We start from the raw sequence: 22,394 nt of genomic DNA, 5'->3' as shown, positions 1-22,394 counted from the left end.
TTGGCTCCTTCTCCATTTCCAGAGGATGGGGGAGCATTGAGAATCTGCACATCTGTAAAGGGGGAAGGTCCTTAGGATCCTACAGACCTTTGGGTTCCCCTGCCACACCCTGTTCTTGACCTCACTACTACAGTGGCAGCACCAGTGTAGCAGCAATAGTGTCAAACCTCTCTGCTACTGCAACACAAGAGAACTGCAGTGACAGATACCCTGTGGCTCCTGGGATGCCTCCTCAGTGACCATAGGACTGAACCCTAAATGGGTCAAGACCATTCAAAAGTTATATTTAATTTATGATTCTACATGGTGCATGTTTTGCTTTATTAAATATTACTCAGAATGTACTCTTACAGTGCAATCCTGTTCATATCTACTCAGACGTACTATTAAATTAAATGTACTCTCAAGTAAGTGGCTATAAGATTGCAGCCTTAATAAACAAATTGAACCAAATCACTGCAGCTATTGGGGTAGACTTTATAAAATGTGGTGAAAATAGGTTGAACACATTCAGAGTTTTCTGACGCATTTGTATTCAGGGCAAAGAAGTGTACCTGAGCTATAACACACAGGATACACTTCTGTCTTTACTCAAACAGAAATGAATAGTGAATGGAGACTATGCAAGCCTTCAAGGTCAGGTAACCTGGTGCCTTCTAGATGTTTTGGACCACAGCTCCCCAAATTCCTGACCATTGGCCATGTCGGCTTGGATTTATGGGAGCTGTAGTCCAAAAACATCTGGAGGGCAACAGGTTGCCTATCCCTGTGTGACTTCTGCCAAGTAACACTGTTCTCAAGCTTCAGGAGTTGGAGGTAGGAAGTTTCATACCATTCTGAATGGGTGATGGGGAAAGAGGTTCCCCTACCCAATTATTCATATGATGTCATCAGTTCCATATTCTCAGAGGAGAATAAAATAATATCAATGTGGGGGAGGGGGAGAATTATGACACAAGCAAAAAGAAAAATTAGCAAAGCAATCCAGGTGTACTGCTCTATTCTGGATAGGGTCACACTCCCCACAGGACCAGTTTTCCAGCCTGGAAGTCCAGCCTATGACTGAGTAAGAGCACGTTTTATCAGCTAAGGATACAATCCTATGCATGTTTGGACAGGAAAAAATGGCTGAGAGTTGTAGGACATTTCTCTGTTTACATGCATAGGATTGCATTCTAGGCCTGGTAAGCTGGCAACACCTCTTTCCTTGATGACAGGATTCTGGCCATGTATATCCATGCTCTGGTAACCTCACAAACTAATTAGTGCAATGAGCTGCCCTTGAAGATGGTCTAAAAACTTCAACTTGTGAAGATTTTTGCTGTCCATCTCCTAATGAAAACACATTAATCTCTTTTTTTTTAATTATACATTTTCTTGAGCACTCATTGAGTGCTGGAACAATCTAAAAATATTCTAAATCAGTACTCTTGTTCAACAGTCAACTTGCTCAGTGCTGAGGCCTACAATCTAAACTTTTCATAAGAAGCACAGGTGTTTTTTAAAAAAATCTATTCAGAATTAAAAACAATTGCTTGCAAGCCTCATCTTATAGGAATGACAACCTGGACTTACCAGTATGTCTAGTACAGCTAATGTCCAAGCATAATGAAATCCTGCTTTATCTACTTGAAATCACAAATAGGGTTTAGGAATCACAAGATTAGATAGGAGGAAAGATATGGGGGTCCTATTTGACCTCTGGCTACAGTTCTTCTGCAATCATTACGGGGAGAAATTTATCTTAAGTACTAACATTTTCAGTATTTTTTAAATAGGAGTCAGATTAGCTTATGTTCTGTACAGTCCCCTAAGCCTAAAATGCAATAATGAGGAAATATGAAACATTGGCCGAACCAAATGGCATTTTTCTCCCTTCTGTAAGAGCTCTCTACTGTTATGCTGGCTCATTTCTGAAAAGGCTATATAACATTACCATTATCAACTGAATATCTTTCACAAAAATCAATAAGACCTTTCTCTCTCTCTCTCTCTCTCTCTCTCTCTCTCACACACACACACACACACACACACTTTTCTTGTACACTAAGGGAATTTCTACATGAAGGGATTTCTCACTTGGAGGGATTTCTCCTCCAAGTGTCTCCCTCAAATGGACTAATGTAATGCAGCATATCTGACCCTTGCAAGCCACCCTGGGACACTCAGCCACTAGCACATGAGGGAAGAAACCAGACTGGCCTGCAGTGATGTTCCTCTCTCAGAGGTTTCAGCTCCCATATTTGCATTCCTTTGTGAATTAATTTGTGAATTAATTATACCCCTTTTTATGTGAACTGGCAAATTTAAAGACTACTGAAAAACTTTTACATTTCTGTGGATCCGGAATTTGTTTTAACCTGTGAATTCATAAACTACTTTGAATTATTACTTTAAGAGTTCTTTAAATACATATTGAAGTTCAAATTCTTTAAGTTACCAATTTAAAAATTATCCAAGGAAAAGGCAAGTTGATTGCTATTCATACGTTTTAACAAGTTACAATTCATTTTTTGAACTAGAAAAGCTATCTGCTACCTAAAAGACAAGGGTGGAAGAGTGTTTCAAATCAATTTGGATAGAAGCTATTCATTGGGCATAATCATCCCATGATGATGTTATTTCATTCCAAGTATGTAAAAAGGCAATAGTCGAAGCCCAAATTCAGAAGAGATACAGTACCTGAGCCAAATTCAACAATAAAACAAATGCAATTTTCATAAAGTTCGCACAAGCTGCAAACTTATAATACACTTACTAGGGAGTAAATCCCATTGAATTTACTTCTGCTGTTTCTTAACTCCTCCACTGCCCAGTCCACATGAGAGAAATATGTGCCAGAGGCCTTGATGGAAGATGCGGTCTTATCTCATATGTGCAGAGGTACAGAGAAAGAAAGTGTATGCAACTCCTCTCACTGCTTCTTACAAATGCCAGAGGACTTTGAGGAAGGCAGAGGGTCTGAGCCAAGCAGAAAGATTGGCTTCATTTATTGGCCAGTCTCTATTTGTTGACCCCTGTTAAGTGCATATCCTCTACCCATCACTTCTGGCCAAGGTAGAGACTATCTATGGTGAAAAATAGTCACCTGACTAAACACAAGATACAAGATCAGGGATCATTTCTGGTAAAAATGAAGCTCTCCAGATTAAATGCTGAGATCAGCTTTTAAAGATTATGTTAATAGAGGTTGACCCAATAAAAGGGTATTATCTTACATACAGGAATGAATTAGATTTATTTAGTTCTCATAATGGCATATGGTAAAGAAACAGGCAGCATCACCTTCATTTTTAAGACATGCAGGCAGACAAAGTTGCGAAAACAAGCCACCTGGCTCTCGGTCAAACCCTATTTTCAGTTAGCACTTATTGTTCAAACCCCTTAAGAGCTGATTATTATGCAGGACTTTTGCTATACAAGATGAAAGTCATCATTAGAAAAGTGTTAGAAAAAAATATTATTCAATTACTGGCAAATATATATGACAAAGCATATTTTGTAAGCCCATTTTATTTGTGCACTAGTTTAGAAAATATTATTTATTTATTATTTATTAAAACATTTGTATCCCACCCTATATCACAAGGATCTCAGGGCAACGGTACAAGTAAAATATACAACATATGCTATTTACAAGGAAAGACTAAGGCTGTGTTCAGAAGACACCTTAAACCACAGCTTTAACCACAGTAAATAAGGCTTTTTGTCTTATTCACCGTGGTTAAAGCCATGGTTTAAGGTGTCTTCTGAAAGGGGCCTAAGATACTTGCCTTCACACACTTCATTCAGCCATTTACGAATAAAGAAACCAGGGCTTAATGTTTCTTTCTTCATCCTAAACATTTTACACCACTGTTATCTGCTACAATGCGAGCAACAAAGAATCCCATGCAAAGTTTCTGAAAAATAATAGCCACTTATCAAATGAGAGTTCTTAGGGCACAATCCCAGGATGTGTCCTTAGCTAGGCTAAATTTAGACTATCTTCACTCAAATTATAGTTTGGAGTATTGGGGTTGGGGGGAAGCCTTGCAAGCTTGCACATTCTCTCCTGCCCTTTCCTCTGAGTTTTCTCTTTAGTGGTAAATACAATTTGCTATGACGTCTGAATTGGTAAACCATGGCTAGAGCTTACTCTCCAAATGAGGAAACAAGTGGGTTTCTGGATTGGAGGACAAGTACTAATCATGTTTCCCAATTCAGATATCATAGCGAAGCAAACTATGGTTACTGCTAAAACGGAAATGGAAACCATCTGCACCCAAGAGCAGACATGCAAGCCCCCAGCTTGAGTCTGGACCCATAACCCATCATTTGGAGAATTGTTTTAATAGAGCTTTACAGTGTCAGAAGTATGCCCCCCTGAATTCAATGGGACTTACTCTCAGAGATGTGTGTACAGCAGCCTTCTCCAACCCAGTGCCCTCCAAATGTGATCGACTACAGCCCAACACACATAAAGGTCACTAAGTTGGGGAATCCTGTTGTATAGGCTTGCAGCCTTGGTGCTCTTGCACGTGTCCTTAAAACAACTGTGACACTTAAGATTTCTGTTATCTAAGCAAATATAAATTCTGTAATTCAAAGAGGCACATGAGCTGTATAACCAACACTTTCAATTGTGTTTTTGGGTAGAATGAGGTGCAAATTTATGCATTTTAATTGCTATTGCAACCAATTCATATGCACACTTGTTCAGGAAAGATATAAACTAAAATAATGGAAATCATATTTAAATAATCATTGTTGTATCAAACAGATTCATGCACCGATTTTCTTTTGGAAATCATTATAGAGAAAATAATATAGCATAATGTTAGTTGGCATTCTGCTGCATCACAAATTGCTACTATATTTGTTCCTTTTCATACAGTGGCTTCCATCTCAGTTGATCTTGGCATACTTCAGAGACACCAGACCATCTGAGGTAATGACAATTTCATGGTGGCTGCTAAGAATGCACCATGGTGAAATATGAACTGACTGATCAACCACTTTCAGATAGTGTCTGGATTATTCATGGATTTGGGGGTTGAATTTTTTTTTAAAAAAATGTTCTATTTCCCCTAAATAAATGGGAGAAAGATAAGTGAAACAAGGTATACAAAGTCGTATAGCTAGTATATGTCAGAATCAAGAATATTGCACCCACCATCTAGTCCCAGTTGGTGTACTGGAGGGAATACTCAGCATTTTAATGAATCATAGATCTCTTTTAAAAAGTATTAGGGACATAAGAGATAAAGCACAAGCCCACTGCCTTATAAACTTGAGTAATGCTAGAGAATCCTACAGTGGAAAATGAGGAAGGTCAGGGCACATAATATTAGGCTCCTAAAAAAGAACATCTGCAATTACTCACAAGTCAAAGGTGACTGTCCATCCCACACTGACCAGCAAGGCAACTCTACAGCAGAAGTGGGGACCCTAAGGCCCAGGGGCTAAATCCACCCCTCCTGGAGCCCCAATCTGGGCCTTTGGAGTTTCCCAGAGGACCACCCCTTCCCCTGGCCCTATCTTCTACTTTCCAACCACCAGTTGTCTGGTGGTTTCCCAGCTTTTGTGCAACTTTCCTCCCATTCTAAGAAGTTGAAATGCTTTTCCTAAGGCTTAATTACTGGCAGTATGAGCTTTAAAATATAATTAGTTGGCATTTTGGCCCCACCCTGTTTATCCTTGGCTTGCCCCCTTTGCTTTGGCCCTGCCAACCACTGGAATGTGGCCCCCAAGAGCTTCCTTGAAAATGAATTTTACCCTCAGGTGGAAAGAGATTCCTCACCCCCTGTTCAACAGAACATACTTGTTGGAGCATCTTGGACTAGGTTTTCATGAATGAAATCACTGATGATGGGGGCAGGGTGGGGGAAATCCCATTGTAATTGGGCACATCAGTCTTTTTTAAAATCTGCATGTAATGTTGATTAGGTAATAATTTTAGCATTTCTGTTCAATAGAGTATAGTTTACTTTTAATTTTTGTAATAGATTGACAATTAAGTATCAGCTTATAAACAAACACAAAAGGCTTCCCAACAAATACTACTGAGAGAGACTAAAATTAAACAATTATCAGTTTTTGTATTTTAGTAAAAAGATTTATGGAATGATCCCAGTTTCTCTGTTCAGAAGAATGAAGAAACCATAAACAGAGGAAATGAGGCCTTTCAGCTTACCAGTGAGGCTTTAAGAAATAAATAAAAATGCATTGATATGTTTTTGGTATAAAATCCTCATTCTATATTTCAGTTTCAATTGCACCTAAAAATGTTACCTTTAAAGCATGGTCAAGAAAAATAAAAATAAATGTATAGACCTAATAAGTATGTTTAAGAAGTTTGTATTGTTTGTTGTTGTTGGAAAAAGAAATCAATTAGATTCCACGGATAATTTGTGTTAAAACATTGCTGTGACTTTACCAACTCAAGAAGGGAGAGGAGCTTATAGCCAAGCCAGTTTTGGTTGAGCTAATGGCAAACTGAGCAATAGTCTTCCTAAAGAATATTCACAGACTATCCAATTCTCAGCTGAGCAAACATCCTTACTTCTTTTTTTCTAGTTCTACATTTCGCTACACACTACAGCTTAGCCAAATATTTTTATAACGGTTTTAGGGACAGTTTCATTTCCTGCAGCTTGCTCCACGGCATGAGCTTTCAAAAAAAAAAAAAGTGGGGGGAGGGGGGAAGAGTTTGATTCTGGCATGGGGGAAGGGGAAGTGGAGGAAAGGTATTAACTTAAAGGAGATATGTCTGCTTCTATTTCTTCAACTATTCTTACCTTTTTAGAGTGCACATCTGAGAAAAGCCCCGTGAAAATTATTTCTGTTCTTAGCTATACTGTTATCCTTGCTGAATGATGCAAGTAATCTTAATGAGCTTATCTAGGGGAACATATTGTCAGATATGCTCATTCAAAAAAAAGAAAAAAAGAAAAAGGATCGCTGCTCCCAAAGGCACATGCCAAGCCATTTCCAAAAATGCTTAGAACTGTGACAAAGAAAATACCCACCATCCTCTTTCAAGCAAGGAACACAATGAAAATGTATCACACTAGAAGAACCAGGCAGGAAGGTCAGCGTCCCCTATAAGGCAGCACAGTCAAAATGCATAAGCGAGGTGCTATATCCTCTTAGAAGCTGCTGCATAGCCCACCTTGTTTCCAAACTGAAAATATGGAGGATTTTTTTTAGTGTATTTCTGACACCCTGACCTCTGCTGTCAAGCTTTCCACCAATCAGGGTGCGCAATTCTTACAAAGCTCCATCAATCTGGTGGTTTAACATCACAGACTGCAGTTTAATCTAGAGGATTCCATTTTCTCTTCCACCCACTCAGGCAGTGCACCACTACCACCATCACAAGACCCTGTTCCTTTCTTCTCTCCCCCAGCCGCCCCTTTTGCTGTCACCAAAATGCCTCCTTCCCCCTCACACACACGAACACAAAAGCAAAACGACATAGTATTACTGCCTGATCATCAACATCATTATTTTAATGATGATGATGATTATATATTTGCACATAAAAACACACCCCACACTAGAAGGTTTGCAATATTATCAGTACTCAAATAAAAAGGAAGGGGGCGGGGAAGGGGAGATGAGAGATGCGGGAGAGCCCCTAGAAGACACAAGGGGGTGGGGTGGGGGAGTATTCACAAGATGCTTCCCATCTGGACAATGCAAGGCGCTCATTCAAGACCACGCTGCACGTTTAGAAGAGGAGACACGCCAGATTAGGTTTAAAGCGCCGCTGTTTTTGTTATGCAATACCCTGCAACCCTCCGCCGCCGCCGCCTCTCCACCCCGCTCTACTGCAGTTCCCCAAGCCTTGCGGTGTGTGTGTGTGTGTGTGTGTGTGTCCGTCCATGCACACGTAAGCGCACGCCCAAACACACACACACACACACACAGAAAAGAGAGGGAGGGTTACCTGTAGGAACGCTCCCCTCGCACCGTGTGTTTCCTGAAAGGGATGATGGTGGTGCCGTTATCCTGGATGATGTCGTTGTTGTTCTCTCCATTTGGGGACAGCGCTTGGGTAGGTCCAGGCATTGGAGCGCTCCCAAAGGCAAGCAGCCCTAACCCGGGTGCCTGTGTGAGTGTGTGGAGAGAAGCTGGGCGGGCTCGTCGCTCGCGTCGGCTCCTTCGCTACGGATTCTGTCCCTCTCGCCGCCCCCTCCCCTTTCCTCTCTGGCTGGTGACGTCAAACAGCCGGGAGCCGCGCTCAGGCCACGTGACACGGCTCCTCACCATAGCAACCACCTAACTCATCATATCTCCTCAATTCACACAGGGCCTGAGCATGACCACACGAAGGCAGCCAAACAGGCGCAAGGGGCAGGCCCAACATCTGGCAGGCGAAAACACCAAGCTTAGCTGCTGCTGCCGCCAGCACCCCCCCCCCCCCCCGCGCGCGCCGGCATCTCTTCCTCTACGATTTCCTTTCAGTTCTACGCTCTATAAATGCAGCTGTATATACAAAGAACCAGCCTAAAATTTTTTAAAAAATAAAAAATAGGACGGGTGCGCGCGCGGCTGCTTTAAAAAGGCAGCACTATACCATTTTGTTTTTCATCTTCCTCTCTCCGCCCCCACTCCTCGGGTTTTTGAAATTACAACTCTGCAACAGTGCTATGCGAAAATCGTTGCTATCTTTAAAAAAGTTAAATTAAATTGCAACCACAGTGGTCCCACTTTAAGCGACGACTGATGGGCGTGGGCAAAATATGCGACAAAATGCAAAATTATGGAGTTCTCTGCTAATGAGCGTTTTTATATATATATATGAAAAATCACCCTCAGTGGAGCTTGGAGAAAGCACATTGCACGGGAAAGAGTTTTCAATGACTAAAGGAAGGGGGACTGGGTGGTAGTTTTCTACAAGTATATTTACATGGCTATTATCCCTGTTTTAAAGGAGATTCTTCGAGAGATGTTCCATAGAAGGCTGGTTTGGCAAAATGCATTTCCCCACCCCACGCTAAACACTGAGATAAGCAAAGATACAGCATTTCCTCCCCTCCCCCACGCCCCTTACTCTCAGGCGTTCAAGTCGTTTACTATTTGCCCTACATTTTAGGAGAAGCGAGCCAAACCAAGCTTTTTCTTAAAGCTTCATAATCCATCAGAATCTCTGCCCCTGATAATATCAAGTTATTTTTGGTCTCAAGCTACCGGAATTAGTATCAAACCAGTCTCCCGTGTACTAAACCCAGATGGCAGCAATAATCCAAACATCAGCAACAGGGCACACAAGCTCTAATTTTTTTCTTCCAATTTATCTTTCAGATTTAAGGTGCTTGTGGTATATCCTGATCATCTCCATTTCAAAATTGCTTCTTACTTCTAATACAGAGTAATTATGTGCCTTTTGCCCTTATTTAAGGATAATAAAATTGAAAGGAGGCACAGTGGCTGAATTTTTACAATGTATAAAGGGTCTGACTTTAATGACAGCACATGCTGTAATAAACATTTTTCACCCTCCTATTTCTGTTACAAATTCCTGGTAGTAAAAGGTGTCTAAGAATTCTTCTTTCTTAGACAAAGACTGTGTTGAAATCACCTTGAAAAGTTCAAATGCATTATAACAGCCTCAGGGCATATACTGAAGTCACTTGATGACTTTCTTTCTTTTGAATATACTTGTAGAAGGGGGGCAGTTAGAGGATACATACATTTTGCAAGATGCTATTTGCCTCTTGTTAACAGATCTTTGAAATAGCCATGTTAAGTACCTCTTCCTTTTTGTTCACTGCTCCTCAATAGCGCCTATCTGCTTCCTTTGGTCTCCAAAGTCTCTGCATGACAATGGTTCTCAGTTGATTAGCATAAGGTGGTAAACACATTTTTGATCTTTTAAAACATTTTAAACATCAGGAAACAGGACCCACCCAAATCAGGCTGTGGGCTAACCACTTTGCTTAATACAGACAGTACTCCCCCATTTTCCCCTACCTGTCTGTTCAATTTTTTAAATTAATTTTTAGCACTATAAAAATAGCACTATTTTTATACCATCTTTCCTCCAAAGACAAAACCTGATGTAATTATCCATATTGAATAAGTTGCCAAGGAAAGCACTGTGAACTGACCAACCAAAAGCCTATGTGGTGCTAAGTATTACACATTTCCACGGACACAAAGAGAAGTCCTTTGGGGAGTCATCCCAACTCCTGGAGGTTGGTTCCACATTTCAGCCTAGAACATCTGAGAACATCCCCCAACAATCCCCCACCCAGCAATCTTGGTATTCTGCTTTCCTGCATGTAAGGAAGTCATTGACAATGTTACCATCCACCTGTGCCATGGCTTTATCTTTGTCTCCCCATCTTTGTACATATCCATAGCAATGAATACATATGAAACACACACAACTTTCTAGCAATTATACATAGGCTTCAATAGAAGCAGGCCAAATAAGTATCCATTTGAAGATGGCATCTATATGACACCCATTGAAATACTGAAAGCATTCTAAGATCTTCAATACATTGCATTACAGGAGGTACGTGTTTATCCTTCCAATGTTGTAATATCAGTCTTTTAGCAGTCAAAAGGGCATGGAGAATCCATTTATGCTGACCATTTGTTAATTTCCATGAAGCAGGTAAATAATTTTAAACAGCATGACATCAGTGAATATTAAAGGCTGTTCCAGTACAACATTTATCTGTGTAATAACCTCCTCCCCAAAAGAAGCAATTACTGGACATTGCCAGCACATATGTTTAAAAGAAGCATTAGCTGTATTGCTTCACCAGCAATTAGCTGAATTAGACAATCCCTTATTAAAGAGATGTTGTGGTGTCCAATAGACACAAAACAAACATTTTTTGCTGAATAAGATACAGTCCAAGATCCATAGATGTGACAGGTAAATGCCAAAATAGTGATCCACTGATTAGGCATTTTGTGTTGGTGCCCACAGCAGTTTCTCAAATTACCAAATGTATCCATAGAGCCAAAAAGACTCCTGCCATATTCAGTATGTAGTGAAGATGTGCCACTGTTCCATGCCTTGGTAATTTCTTGTCTAGACTCTACTGCAACCTTCTCTGGGTCTTTCATTGTCTCCTCTAGGCTCCGTCATATCTATCAATCACTCAGTTACTAAAATCATTCACCTCTTATCACTCTGATCACATTTTCTCCCTCTATAAATGCCTACACTGGCTTCCTTAAAAGCGGTTCATGGCCTTATCCCCTAATCTCTCTGCTCTTATGTTCTAATACCTCCCTACCCATGAACTTCACTCTTCCAGCTCAATCCCCATCACCATCTGATAGCTTTCTGCTTCCTCAAAAGTTCCCATCCTTTCTCCCTTGCTGCCCCTTATGCTTGGAACTGCCTCAGGGAACCCTTGCATGATGCCAGCTCTTACTTAGTCCTTCCTCAAAAGCCACTTTTTCCTTGAAGACTCTGCCAAAACTCCTGAATTCCCATACCCTGATGTAACTCAGCCTGAAACTAACCCTAAGCACATACAACTGAAGCAATCACGTATTGCTTTCTTGTTTACTCCTGGCTTCCCTTCCACGTTATCCCCGTGTTGAATTAGATTGTAACCCCCTCAGGGCAGGGATCAGATCTGTCATACTCTATAAAACGTCATGCACACTGATAGTGCATTTGAACAAAAACAACATAAATCAGAGGTGGGGAACCTTGTTTTTTGCCCAAGGGCCAAATTAGCTCTGGGCAAGCATTTTAGGGGCCTCATACCAATAGTGGGCGGGGACATCTCCACTGCTGCCTTGCAGCCCTGTCATGCTTGCCTGAACTCCATTTTCTCTCTCTCACACACAGCTTCATCCACCCCTCACCTTTCTCAATCAGAAAACTTAGCAGTGAGCAAAAGAAACCAAGTCTCCTTCTTCTAGGATTGGCTCAAGGTGCCAGCTCAGCCCAGAGCTGGCTTCACCTGCTCCTCACTTTCCCTTATAGAGCAGCTCCTCAGTCCAGAGCCAACTTTGCTTCCCCTTCCCCTTTCTTGATCAGGGAAAGGAGAGAGAGCCAACTAAGTCATGAGGAGTGCCCTATAAGGTCATGATTCCCTCTGGAGCTGAACTTCTGCCTCCTCTCCCTTCTCTGATGGGGTGAGGCTTCAGGAAGAGGAATTTCCAGAGGTCTTCATGGGCTGCATGTGGAGGTCTTATGAGCCAATATTGCCCAAAGGCCAGAGTTTTCCCCACCTGTGGTGTAAATGCTTAAGTATCATTATTTCATGAATACATGCATTTTGTGCTGTTTCAACTGGTTAACACCCTAGCACTCAGTTGGCAAAAGCTTTGCCTAGCTTTGAAGGATGAATTCAGGATGAGCTTTTTGACAAATGTTTACGCCTTTGAAAAAACTAACAACAAAAGAGAAACTGACTGCTGCATGCTACTGCATGCCTTCAAAACAATCAGAGATGAGAACTAGTGAAGGCTGCTAGACAGGATAAAAATATCCTGTAACATGTAGAATTACCTTTTCTTTTAAAAAAACAAACAACAACAGCAGCAACAACAAGAAAGCAGAAAATGAAATGCCTGTTTCATTGGGGCCACCAAGATAGCAATTGCAAACACACACACACACACACAGCAAGCCACATACTAATACTGAGTACAACATTGCAGCAGTATTTGTTAATCTTGCTTCAGCACTCAAAAATTGCCTACATTTCTTGGCAGATCTGTTCCCAACAACAGTTCTTTTATTCTAATTTTATCTCTTAAAATTATGATGCAAGTACAACCCGCCCCTCCCAAAACAGTCAGCTTCATTTGAAAATTCTCCCCCCCCCTTTACAGCTACAACTGTGCCAGTGCAATCCTGAGAACAGAGGAAAAGAATGATGTGGGTTCCATATGGACAACAGACCTTTTGGCCAGGCTGATATTCACTACTTGGAAACATTGCACACATTACAGATGTAGTTAATTTTGCCCTTACTGCAAGCCACTACATATACAGTAAATCATCTTGTAGGTTTCCTCCTCCCACATTCATAGTTGTGTGGAAAACAATTCCCTATGTGCAGACCAAGACCACAAGCCAGTAGTTAGAATACAGTTATGGTCTCGAGTTTATAAAGCTGCAATCCTATGCATGTTTAGACAGAAAAAGTCCTACAGCTCCCAGCATGTTGGTTGGGGGATGCTACGAGTTGTAGGACTTTTTTCCTGTGTAAACATGCTGGGAGCTGTAAGGTAAATAAGAGAAATATTGTTTGGGGTGTTAGGGGTATAGCTCAGGAGGGTGTAGGTTTTCCCACTAACATGAATCTAAGCAAAAGATTTCTCATTAAATATGACAACTCACTGTTACTTCACTGAATAACAATTGAAATTCTTTTAAAATGTATAATTTGCTTATTATAATTTTACTTAAAGCAGATAATGTTATTTTCAGTCATTAATACAAATATCCCATTTGGCCAATTCTGATCAGAACAGGAGAACCAGTATCATTAGTAAATCAAACTATAAACATTAAAATTAGTACAGCTAATAGTCATACATTTGCAAGCATCATTTATTTTCTCAATAAAAACTTTACAACTACAGTGTTTTATTTCCCTGTTTATTGTTCATGGTCTCTCAGAACATATGTATAACTCAAAAATGTTAGAAATTGTTGAGATTGTGTACAGATGAGCATCCAGTTCTAAATAAATACTGTCACCACTGAGTTGAAGACTTGTCCAAGAGAAGAAAGAATATTCAAACACATGTCAGTCAGTTTACAATCAGAGCATAACAATACTCTCCCATACCACAACCACTTTCTCTTTTGCATCAACAATCAGATGTTTCCATGTATACCAGAAAAGTGGCTCAAAGGGCATTTAAGCCTCAAAATGTTTTGTGAACAGTGATGGCTCTACTCTTGTGCTAAATTGTCTAAGCACTTGTCCATGTATCCAGCTGCTGTACAGCTAAGCTTTCATTTTAATTCTCTATTATGTATTTATGCATGTATTTGTTACATTTATATGAAACATTTATACCTTTCCTCCAATGAGCCCATGGTGGTATTCTCACAGTCCTCCTCCACTCCTCACAACAATCTGGTGACCTAGGTTAGGCTAAGAGTCAGTGACTGACGCAGTGAACTTTATGGCTGAGTGGAGACTAGAACTCTTATAGAACAGAAAGGAAGATGGGCATCTAAACTGCCACAGTACTGTGTAGATCTCCTTCTCAACCATGCACACAGAAACACAGAGGATTAATGGAGTCTCTTGTAATCCCTGTGTGGTATAGTGGATGAAGTGCTGGTCTAGTTCAAATCCCTACACAGCCATTTCTCACAAATGTAACAAGCAAATAAAATAAAATAAATTTACTGTGTTACCTTGGACTACCTTTACTTTACTTCTCAGCCTATCTCACCTCACAGGGTTGTTGAGCTTCTTGGAAGGAAGACATGATATAAAAGTAATAATTAAATAAATAAAACTGAAATCATTTAAGAGCATGATCTAGAACTATTCCCAAAGGTAGAACAGGGGCTCATTCTTCACTTTGGGTTGTATCCAGACTTAGTCATACCTGAAGTAGTTACACAGTCAATGGGTGTACTCCAAATATAACAACATCTTGACCCAACTGGATCCAAGATCTAGAAAGGTACATATTAGTGCTAAAAACTAGGCAGATTCTCATAAGCCAGGAAAGCACTAGAATTGGACAATAACCACTCAAGGCCAGCGTAAACAGTGCTGACATATAACGCCTATCCATGACTGAAAGCAGTGCTCAGTAGAACCAAGTATGTGGTTTGAGATACATGAAGTGTTACAATGACACAAGGACTAAACCATGTGCCCTGCTGGATGTTTCAATTTGCTCTTGGTTCAAGAGTATGTTAGAGCCAAGGGAAAAACATGGAATCAAATGGTAACACCCCCAACATACGAGAATATTTAGACCAGTTCCAGGATCTAAATTATTTCCCACCCATTGCTTTAACAGGGAGCAAAGTAGTTTGTTTAAAAAAAGGATAGGAAACCTGGAGGGAGAGTGGTGAATGCCACTCCACTCTTCTTCCCTGGCAGAGCTTAGGAACTATTGGAGCACTCCAATAGGTTGTTCTGTTAATACAAAAATGCCACTCCACTCTTCTTCCCTGGCAGAGCTTAGGAACTATTGGAGCACTCCAATAGATTGCTCTGTTAATACAAAAATCATGTGTAGGTCAGATCAAGAAATAGCTGTTCACAATAGTATTCCGAGCACAACATATCAGATGTAACATGATCACTGGCTTAGGTTCATACTACACTAAAGCTATGCAGGAAGAGTAAATATTTTATTTGTTTATGACAGGTTGTCATAATCACACTGGGTAGCCCAATGAGAAGATCTAACTGTTACATTAAAACTTTTGTCTCAGCTCTCCTAATTTAATTAACAGAGTGTGATCAGCCTTTTAGGTAATTTAGGTAGGACTTTAAACATTTCAATACCAAAATCAGAAAGTACATCTCTTCTACAGCAGAAAATAAAGATGCTATAAGTTTTCCTCCACACAGAAAATAAAGATGCTATAAGTTTTCCTCCACACTTCCTGTATATAAAATGCAAGCCTTTCTATTCCTTTATGATACAATACTGTCATTTCCTGATAAACCTTCCCTCTTTTGTTACTCACAGAAAGGATCCACAACAAACCTGTCCTTCACATGAAAGGGAGTCACTTCCTCTGGGAGAAACTCCCCCCCCCCAACCCCAGCCATCACAAAAACATTAAATTTGCTGTTAAACTAGAGTTACCATGGTAGGTAGCATCATTGTGAGAGTTCAGAGGAGCCACAAGAAATAAAGAGGAGAGGAAGGTAGCCCTGGAAGGGTTCATTCTCTAGTTCTTTTTAGTAGTGGACTACGCAGGCAGGTATTGCTGTGACAGCTACAAAACAGATGCTGACATGAGAGGTCAAGATTATATAGCTAGAGGCAGATAGGTATATTGAATTTTATGGCACAGCAGAGCTAGGGCATATTATACCCCACAGTTGGTTTATTGCAAATGAAGGAGAATTGCTAATCTCATAATGCAAACAGTCTTTAAAAAGAGGACAACCCACCAAAAGAGCTTATGAACTTAAATAAAGCTTGTAGATCAACATCAGCACCTAGAACTGAACGAGGAGCAAACAGGCTATGCAGAAAGGCCCATCACAAACTTAAGGATCCTGGACACTCCATCAGGATATGTTTAACAGTGAGGGGAATGATACAGGCTGTGTACATGTTTTCAGCCTTCCCCTTTGATAGAACCTAATGGGTAAGGAATCCGTGCCTGATCCTTAACTGAGCCAGAACAACTTCCTTTCTTCAGTACTTAAGTGACACATTTGACCATAATTGAAGTACTGGTTTCAGTTCAAGAAGCTATTGATCAGGCTTTCCCTCAGCTTTTGCTACTGGTCTATATAGTTACCAAGTATAAGGAAAGGACAGTATATAAAGCTGAATGAAAATGTATAAGAGTAGGAAATGCTCTGGAAATACATTTACATTTCTTGTGGCACAAAGAAATTCGCATGCTGCTATTCCTCTGTGGCCATTATTAGATCCCATATGTCAAAGTCATCTTAGATTCTAGTGATTAATTTTCATAGTTTAAACAGTGATCAGTGCATGTGCATGCTGGACATTAAGGGCGGGGTGGTGGTGTCTGGATTTTTATACATGCCCAATTAAGTGAAGTTTCTGCACATATTGGTTAGTGAGCCAAGCAGCAGGACATGTATATGTATATAATTTCTGTGTTATTCTACAGATATTACTTGGAACACCACACATTTTGGTCACTTTAACTACACAAAGAAAATCAACATTTAAGTCAATCTGAGAATACTGTGTTCAGAAGTTGTCCATTTGTATATCCTAATAAATACCTCATCAATACATAGCTCTGATAGGAGGTGGGGAGCAGAAGAAATGTAACATGAAAATATAAATGATAGAGATTACGAGCTTCCCTACACCATGCTTTTATCTCACAGCTTCACTAGAGCTTCTGCTTCTGGATTCTTTGTGGGATCAAGATCAGCTTCTTTTCAGATGTTTCCTCTTGTTTTCGTCAAGGAATTTCCTTTGTCTGCAAGTTCTTTACGTTTAATTAAACAACCACTAGATGGTACTGTAGTATATCACTATTGTGCACTTACAGCAATATCGTGCTTCCTAGATTTAAATCCCACATTCCCCCCCTCCCCATGGGAAAAGCTGCAATATTAGCCACAAAGGACAGAAGCCCTAGAAGTTGAAGACATCATGTAAAGGACCCACAAACTTCTGTGAGTGACCAATCATGCGTGCGTGATAAATGTCTCATGTAGAGAAGCCCTATTACAACCCTTAACAAACTGAACACTTAGTCCATATCTACTAATCTGCAACTGCATGGCTTTCAAGGGTTGCTTCACAGTTTACACTGGTGTTTCCCACAACAAACATATAAAGGGTGAACAACAGGTATGTATCCTTAAGTACCTATGTACATATTATCCCATCTAGTCCTAGTCCAATCAATATGTATACACATGTTTTATTAGGTTTTAGTTAGCCTAATAACAGCCATTATACGAATTTGTATTTAGGAACACACAGCTATTATTCATACTTTACATGTTTGCTGTGGGAAACTCCAGTGTGCCTAGAGAAAACAATTACTATGTATTGGGTGAATACATATTATTCTGCTCTTGTTTTACTACCCCTCCTTTCCTCTGACCTGCAGGAAACAGTGCAGGGGCTCAACAAAATCCAGAGGCTTCATATGCTTTGATAAGTACATGGAATTCCTATGAGAATGGGCTTCCTCAAAAACCATTAATAGAGTATTTTTAGCAACATGTCTAGGACAATGGCACTGTAGACACTTATCATTCCCAGATATTCAGCATGTGTTTCTGCGTTGTTATAGCTATTCCTTTCTGTTTAGCCCAGTAGCATTTTTAATGCCTAAGAAGAAAGGCATCATCATCCATTTGGAGCACAGGTTGCAGAGGCCCAAAGTATTAAACTTGCACAAGGCTCTGCCATCCTGTACAAAAAGGGCAACACCAAGAACCATTGTTTGTGGCTGCTCAAACAATTATGGGAATCTTTCCCTGGAAGTCTGCAAGAACCAATGTCTGCAGATGTTTCAGAAGCACTACAAGAATTAAAAATGTGGGTTGCTTTCAGCAGACTGGGTTAAAGCCTATGGAGGAGAAGAAAGACATAAACATTATGTTTGTATTCTAGCACATTTTTAGAGCAACAGATTGGGCAGGGTGATAAATCTAATGACAACAAGAACAGAATACAATAGAAAAGGGAGCACAAAGAAACAGCAGAGACTCAATTGAACAAGCAACGAGTCCAGCACATTAGCAGCAGCAGTTTCTCTTATAAAATACTACTCTCCAACATACAAGAATCAGCAGAGACAAAAGCTATACTAAAGGACGCATGGCAAGTTACCAAAAATTGTAATCACGATCCTTTGACCAAAGTGAAAGAAAGTCAACACATGTGACTCTGCTGTGCCTGATCTTCATGATAACTAGCATTCAAAGGGGAATGGTTTTTTATGTTGCAGGATACTTGCTGAATTCAGGGCCTGATTTAGAGCCTCTGGCTGCATTTGGACACAACAATAAACCAGGAGAAATTCTGGGTTATCGTTTACGAGCAGCATGCTCATGCACACTACCCAATTTTCCCCTCTGCAAGCCAGAGCAGATAAACAAACCATGGACCCTCTGGTTTGTTTTTGTGATGTCTGAATGGTGAACCAGCTAGCAGAAAGGAATCTCAAAAATCAAACACAAAACTAAGTAGATTAATGATTCTACCAATTTAGTGAAATTCAGTTAATTCAAGATTTATTGCAACTGTCCATTATCATTCTATATTACTATGAGAATCAATCAGACTGCGCTGTCTTTTAAGTGGGTCTTATGATTACTCAGTTAGTATAACTCCCAGGAGAGAATTCCTGGTTATAGAACAGTGGGAAAAGTTTTATAAAAAGAGCAGGTCATTTTTAAACAGGGCCTTAAAAGGGCACTGTGCCTGTCTTACTAGAGAAGTAAGTAAGCAGTCTAGATCCAAAAACAAACATTCCATTTAAGTTAACCTTTCTCCATTAAGGGGAAATTATCCCATTTTCTTTCCATTTTTAATCAAATTTGCCTTCAAACACTGGTTAGACCTCATCTTGAGTATTGCATCCAGTTCTGGGCACCACACTTCAAGAAGGATGCAGACAAGCTGGAGGGAGTTCAGAGGAGGGCAACGAGGGTGATCAGGGATCTGGAAACAAAGCCCTATGAGGAGAGAGACTGAAAGAACTGGGCATGTTTAGCCTTGAAAAGAGAAGACTGAGGGGAGACATGATGACACTCTTCAAATACTTGAAAGGTGGTCACACATCACACAAAGGAGGGCCAGGATCTCTTCTCAATCATCCCAGAGTGCAGGACGTGGAATAATGGGCTCAAGTTACAGGAAGCCAGATTCCGGCTGGACATCAGGAAAAACTTCCTGACAGTTACAGCAGTACGACAAGGGAACCAATGACCTAGGGAGGTAATGGGTTCTCCCACCCTAGAGGCATTCAAGAGGCAGCTGGACAGCCACCTGCCAAGGATGCTTTAAGGTGCATTCCTGCAGTGAGCAGGGGGTTGCACTCGATGGCCTTATAGGCTCCTTCCAACTCCACTATTCTATGATTCTATGGTTTTTATTTTTCTGTTGATAGCTTCCACTCTGAAAGCTGTCTTAAAAATGAAACTGTTAACCCAGTAAGACAGAAACAATCAAGCACATGGATACTTTGCAAACCAGGTTGCATACTAGAATTATTTAAAGGAAGTTTTTCTTCCATTTAAAATCTAAGCCATGTACATTCCACAAGAACATCTCCTTAAATCATGCTTATGTTGTTAAAAGGCTTTCTATACATTGCCACCTTGTGGATATGTCTCTTAATTGTATTATTGTTCTCCAGTCTTCATATTACTGTTCATGTTTTATATAGCTTGCTGCATATTTAGTTATTGGATTAGTTATAGGTGTAATATTTTGTTAGTTAAATAGTGATATTATGTTTTATTGCAATGTTTTATATTTATTTAGTTTGTCATTATGAATTTAGTATGGTATTGAACTGCTTCATTTATTATTAAATATATTGTAATTTTGATAGCTTTGTATTGATTGTTTTGCATTTATTGTCAACCACTTTGGGCTTCCTGTCAGAAGAAAAAAAAGTATATAAATATGAAGTTTCATTTTATTTAACATGTACCTTAGTAATTCAACAAAAATACAGAACTTACTTTGTGCATTCATGCACTTTCCCCGATTGCTGGAATCAAGTGTAGGTTGCAGCAATTTGGCACTAGAAAATAAAATATAGCAGCATTTAGCTCAACTTGAAAACCAGAAAAAGCAACATAGCAACACACTTTCTTTACAATACATGAAGCTATCATTTTAATTCTAAAAATGAAAAGGACAAGTACCCTAATTCAATAAAGATCACATGATCAAACAGATAAATCTGACTGCCAAGAAGATGCAACTCCTATATTATGATGTCTACTTGATTTAGAACCCATAGTAAAACAAGGAAACATAGCATCTGAAATGTCAATAAGATACCTAGAAATTTAAACTCTGCATCTTAAAGAGTATTCCTACCAACCCTTGGGAATTGGACATGTTGCAATTCTTATACAATAGTTTATAGAAACAATTAAATGTAAATACCCATAGGACAAATCATGATGTCTGAATGTTACATCATACAGCACAAAACTATTTTTCACCAAAACAGACAGCTTCCTATGGATGTTCGAATCCAAGCACCCCAGCAAATGTTTTAAAGTCTCCTTCCTAGAATGACACGAATCGGTAAAAATGAGATGCCAATAAAACCATATAAAATCAGAACCCGCCTGTGGATTCAGAGGCAACCGATGATTTACAGGTGGTTTGTTGAAGAGTCCTTGTAAAAATCAAGAGGATCCAAAACGATTCATGTTTTGGTTCCATGGTGATGTTTGCAAGTACCAGATCTACATTTTTTACTGTGCAATCAATAGACATCAATGCAAGTTTTCATTTTACTGTAGTTTGGGGGCAGAGGAATCTAGTGTAAAACTCATGCAGATTCAAGAAGATCCATTTTAATTCTGTTGGATCCTGCTTTTACCGAGACCACATGTGCACATAGTGCACACACCTGGGGAGTGGGGGGGGGAGTGCTTTCTCTTTTTGTTTTCTGTGGGGTGCTCTGTGGTATGTATAGGTCACACATGAGTTCTGCCTTACATACACACACCCTTTCCCCCTACGTTGCGCCACTCTCCCTTGCCCCTCTGAGCTGTTCACCCCTTCCCCACAGCCGATGTCCTTACCCAGTGAGCAGTGGTACTTCTCGATCCAAAGTACTTGGCTCCCATTTTCATCAGGTGGCAGCCATTTCAGAATTTCTCAAATGCATTGCCCAATATCGGGCTATATATTTGGGAGATTCTAAAATGGCTGCTGCCTGATGAGTATGGAAGTCAAGTGAATCTCATACGGAAGTATTGCTCCCTGTTCGGATGAGAATATCTTGACAGGGAGGCAGCAAATCCTTTCTGGGTGCAATAGCATGTTGCTACAAGTGCCTTGGCATCTTCAGTCACCACATTTGAGATTCCAGCATTAAAGATTATGCATTTAGTGAGAGAGGTTGCACATCTCAAAGGCTTGGGCATTCTACATGCTGAAGTTGTGTATTGTACAGACCCAAAGAAGCACAGTAAGGTAAATTAATGACATTAGTTTCAAAGGAGCTTACTGAGCCTTATGTGGGCTTGTGCCCTATAAGGCAACCTACAAATATCGTAACTGTACTTAATTTATTAATTGATTTGTACCTCACCCTTCTACCAAGAATAAGGGCACTCAAGGCAGCTTACAACTATAAATCAAACACAATTAACCAATAATAAAACAAGTGCATTAAAAGCACAATTAAAAATATAAGAGTAACAGAAAAAAAGTAGCACCCAACCCAACAGGCCCACTTACGCACCAAAAGCTTGATTGAATAAAAAGGTCTCTGCCTGCTAGCAGAAGGCTAGCAGAGTTAGAGCAAACTTAGCCTCCTTAAGTGGGGAATTTGACAGACTAGGATTGGCCACCAAGTGTGAGAAGACCCTCCTTTGCGTCACCACCAAACACTGCTCTGAAGGCAGTGGTATCAAAAGAAGGGCCTCTATTTAAGTTCTTAATATGTGGGGAGGTTTGTATTGGAGAAAGCAGTTTTTCAGTTTTTCAAGACATCTAGGGCTTTATAGGACATAACCAGCACACTGAATTCTGTCCGAAAACAGACTGATAGCCAT

General features: G+C 40.1%; 1 protein-coding gene across 3 annotated transcripts in view; it reads right to left on the bottom strand.

The window, feature by feature from the left end:
- Positions 1 to 22,394, bottom strand: part of MAPRE2 (microtubule associated protein RP/EB family member 2) — a 94,919-nt gene that overhangs the window by 45,497 nt on the left and 27,028 nt on the right. The window contains exon 2 of one of the 3 annotated variants that reach the window (XM_063130698.1): positions 20,334 to 20,395. Coding sequence is in view for 2 of the 3 variants with exons in the window: in XM_063130697.1 (XP_062986767.1) it covers positions 7,934 to 8,055 (122 nt within the window). In the remaining variant the exon portion in view is untranslated. Of the gene's footprint in view, positions 1 to 7,933; positions 8,180 to 20,333; positions 20,396 to 22,394 lie in introns of those variants that run through there. The other 2 variants (XM_063130697.1, XM_063130699.1) reach the window with 2 other exon arrangements.

The sequence above is a fragment of the Elgaria multicarinata genome, chromosome 7 (genome assembly GCF_023053635.1).
Source record: "Elgaria multicarinata webbii isolate HBS135686 ecotype San Diego chromosome 7, rElgMul1.1.pri, whole genome shotgun sequence".
NCBI classification, from domain to species: domain Eukaryota; kingdom Metazoa; phylum Chordata; class Lepidosauria; order Squamata; family Anguidae; genus Elgaria; species Elgaria multicarinata.
The sequence above is the reverse complement of the archived record's forward strand: the minus strand, read 5'-3'. Positions and strand labels throughout refer to the sequence as shown.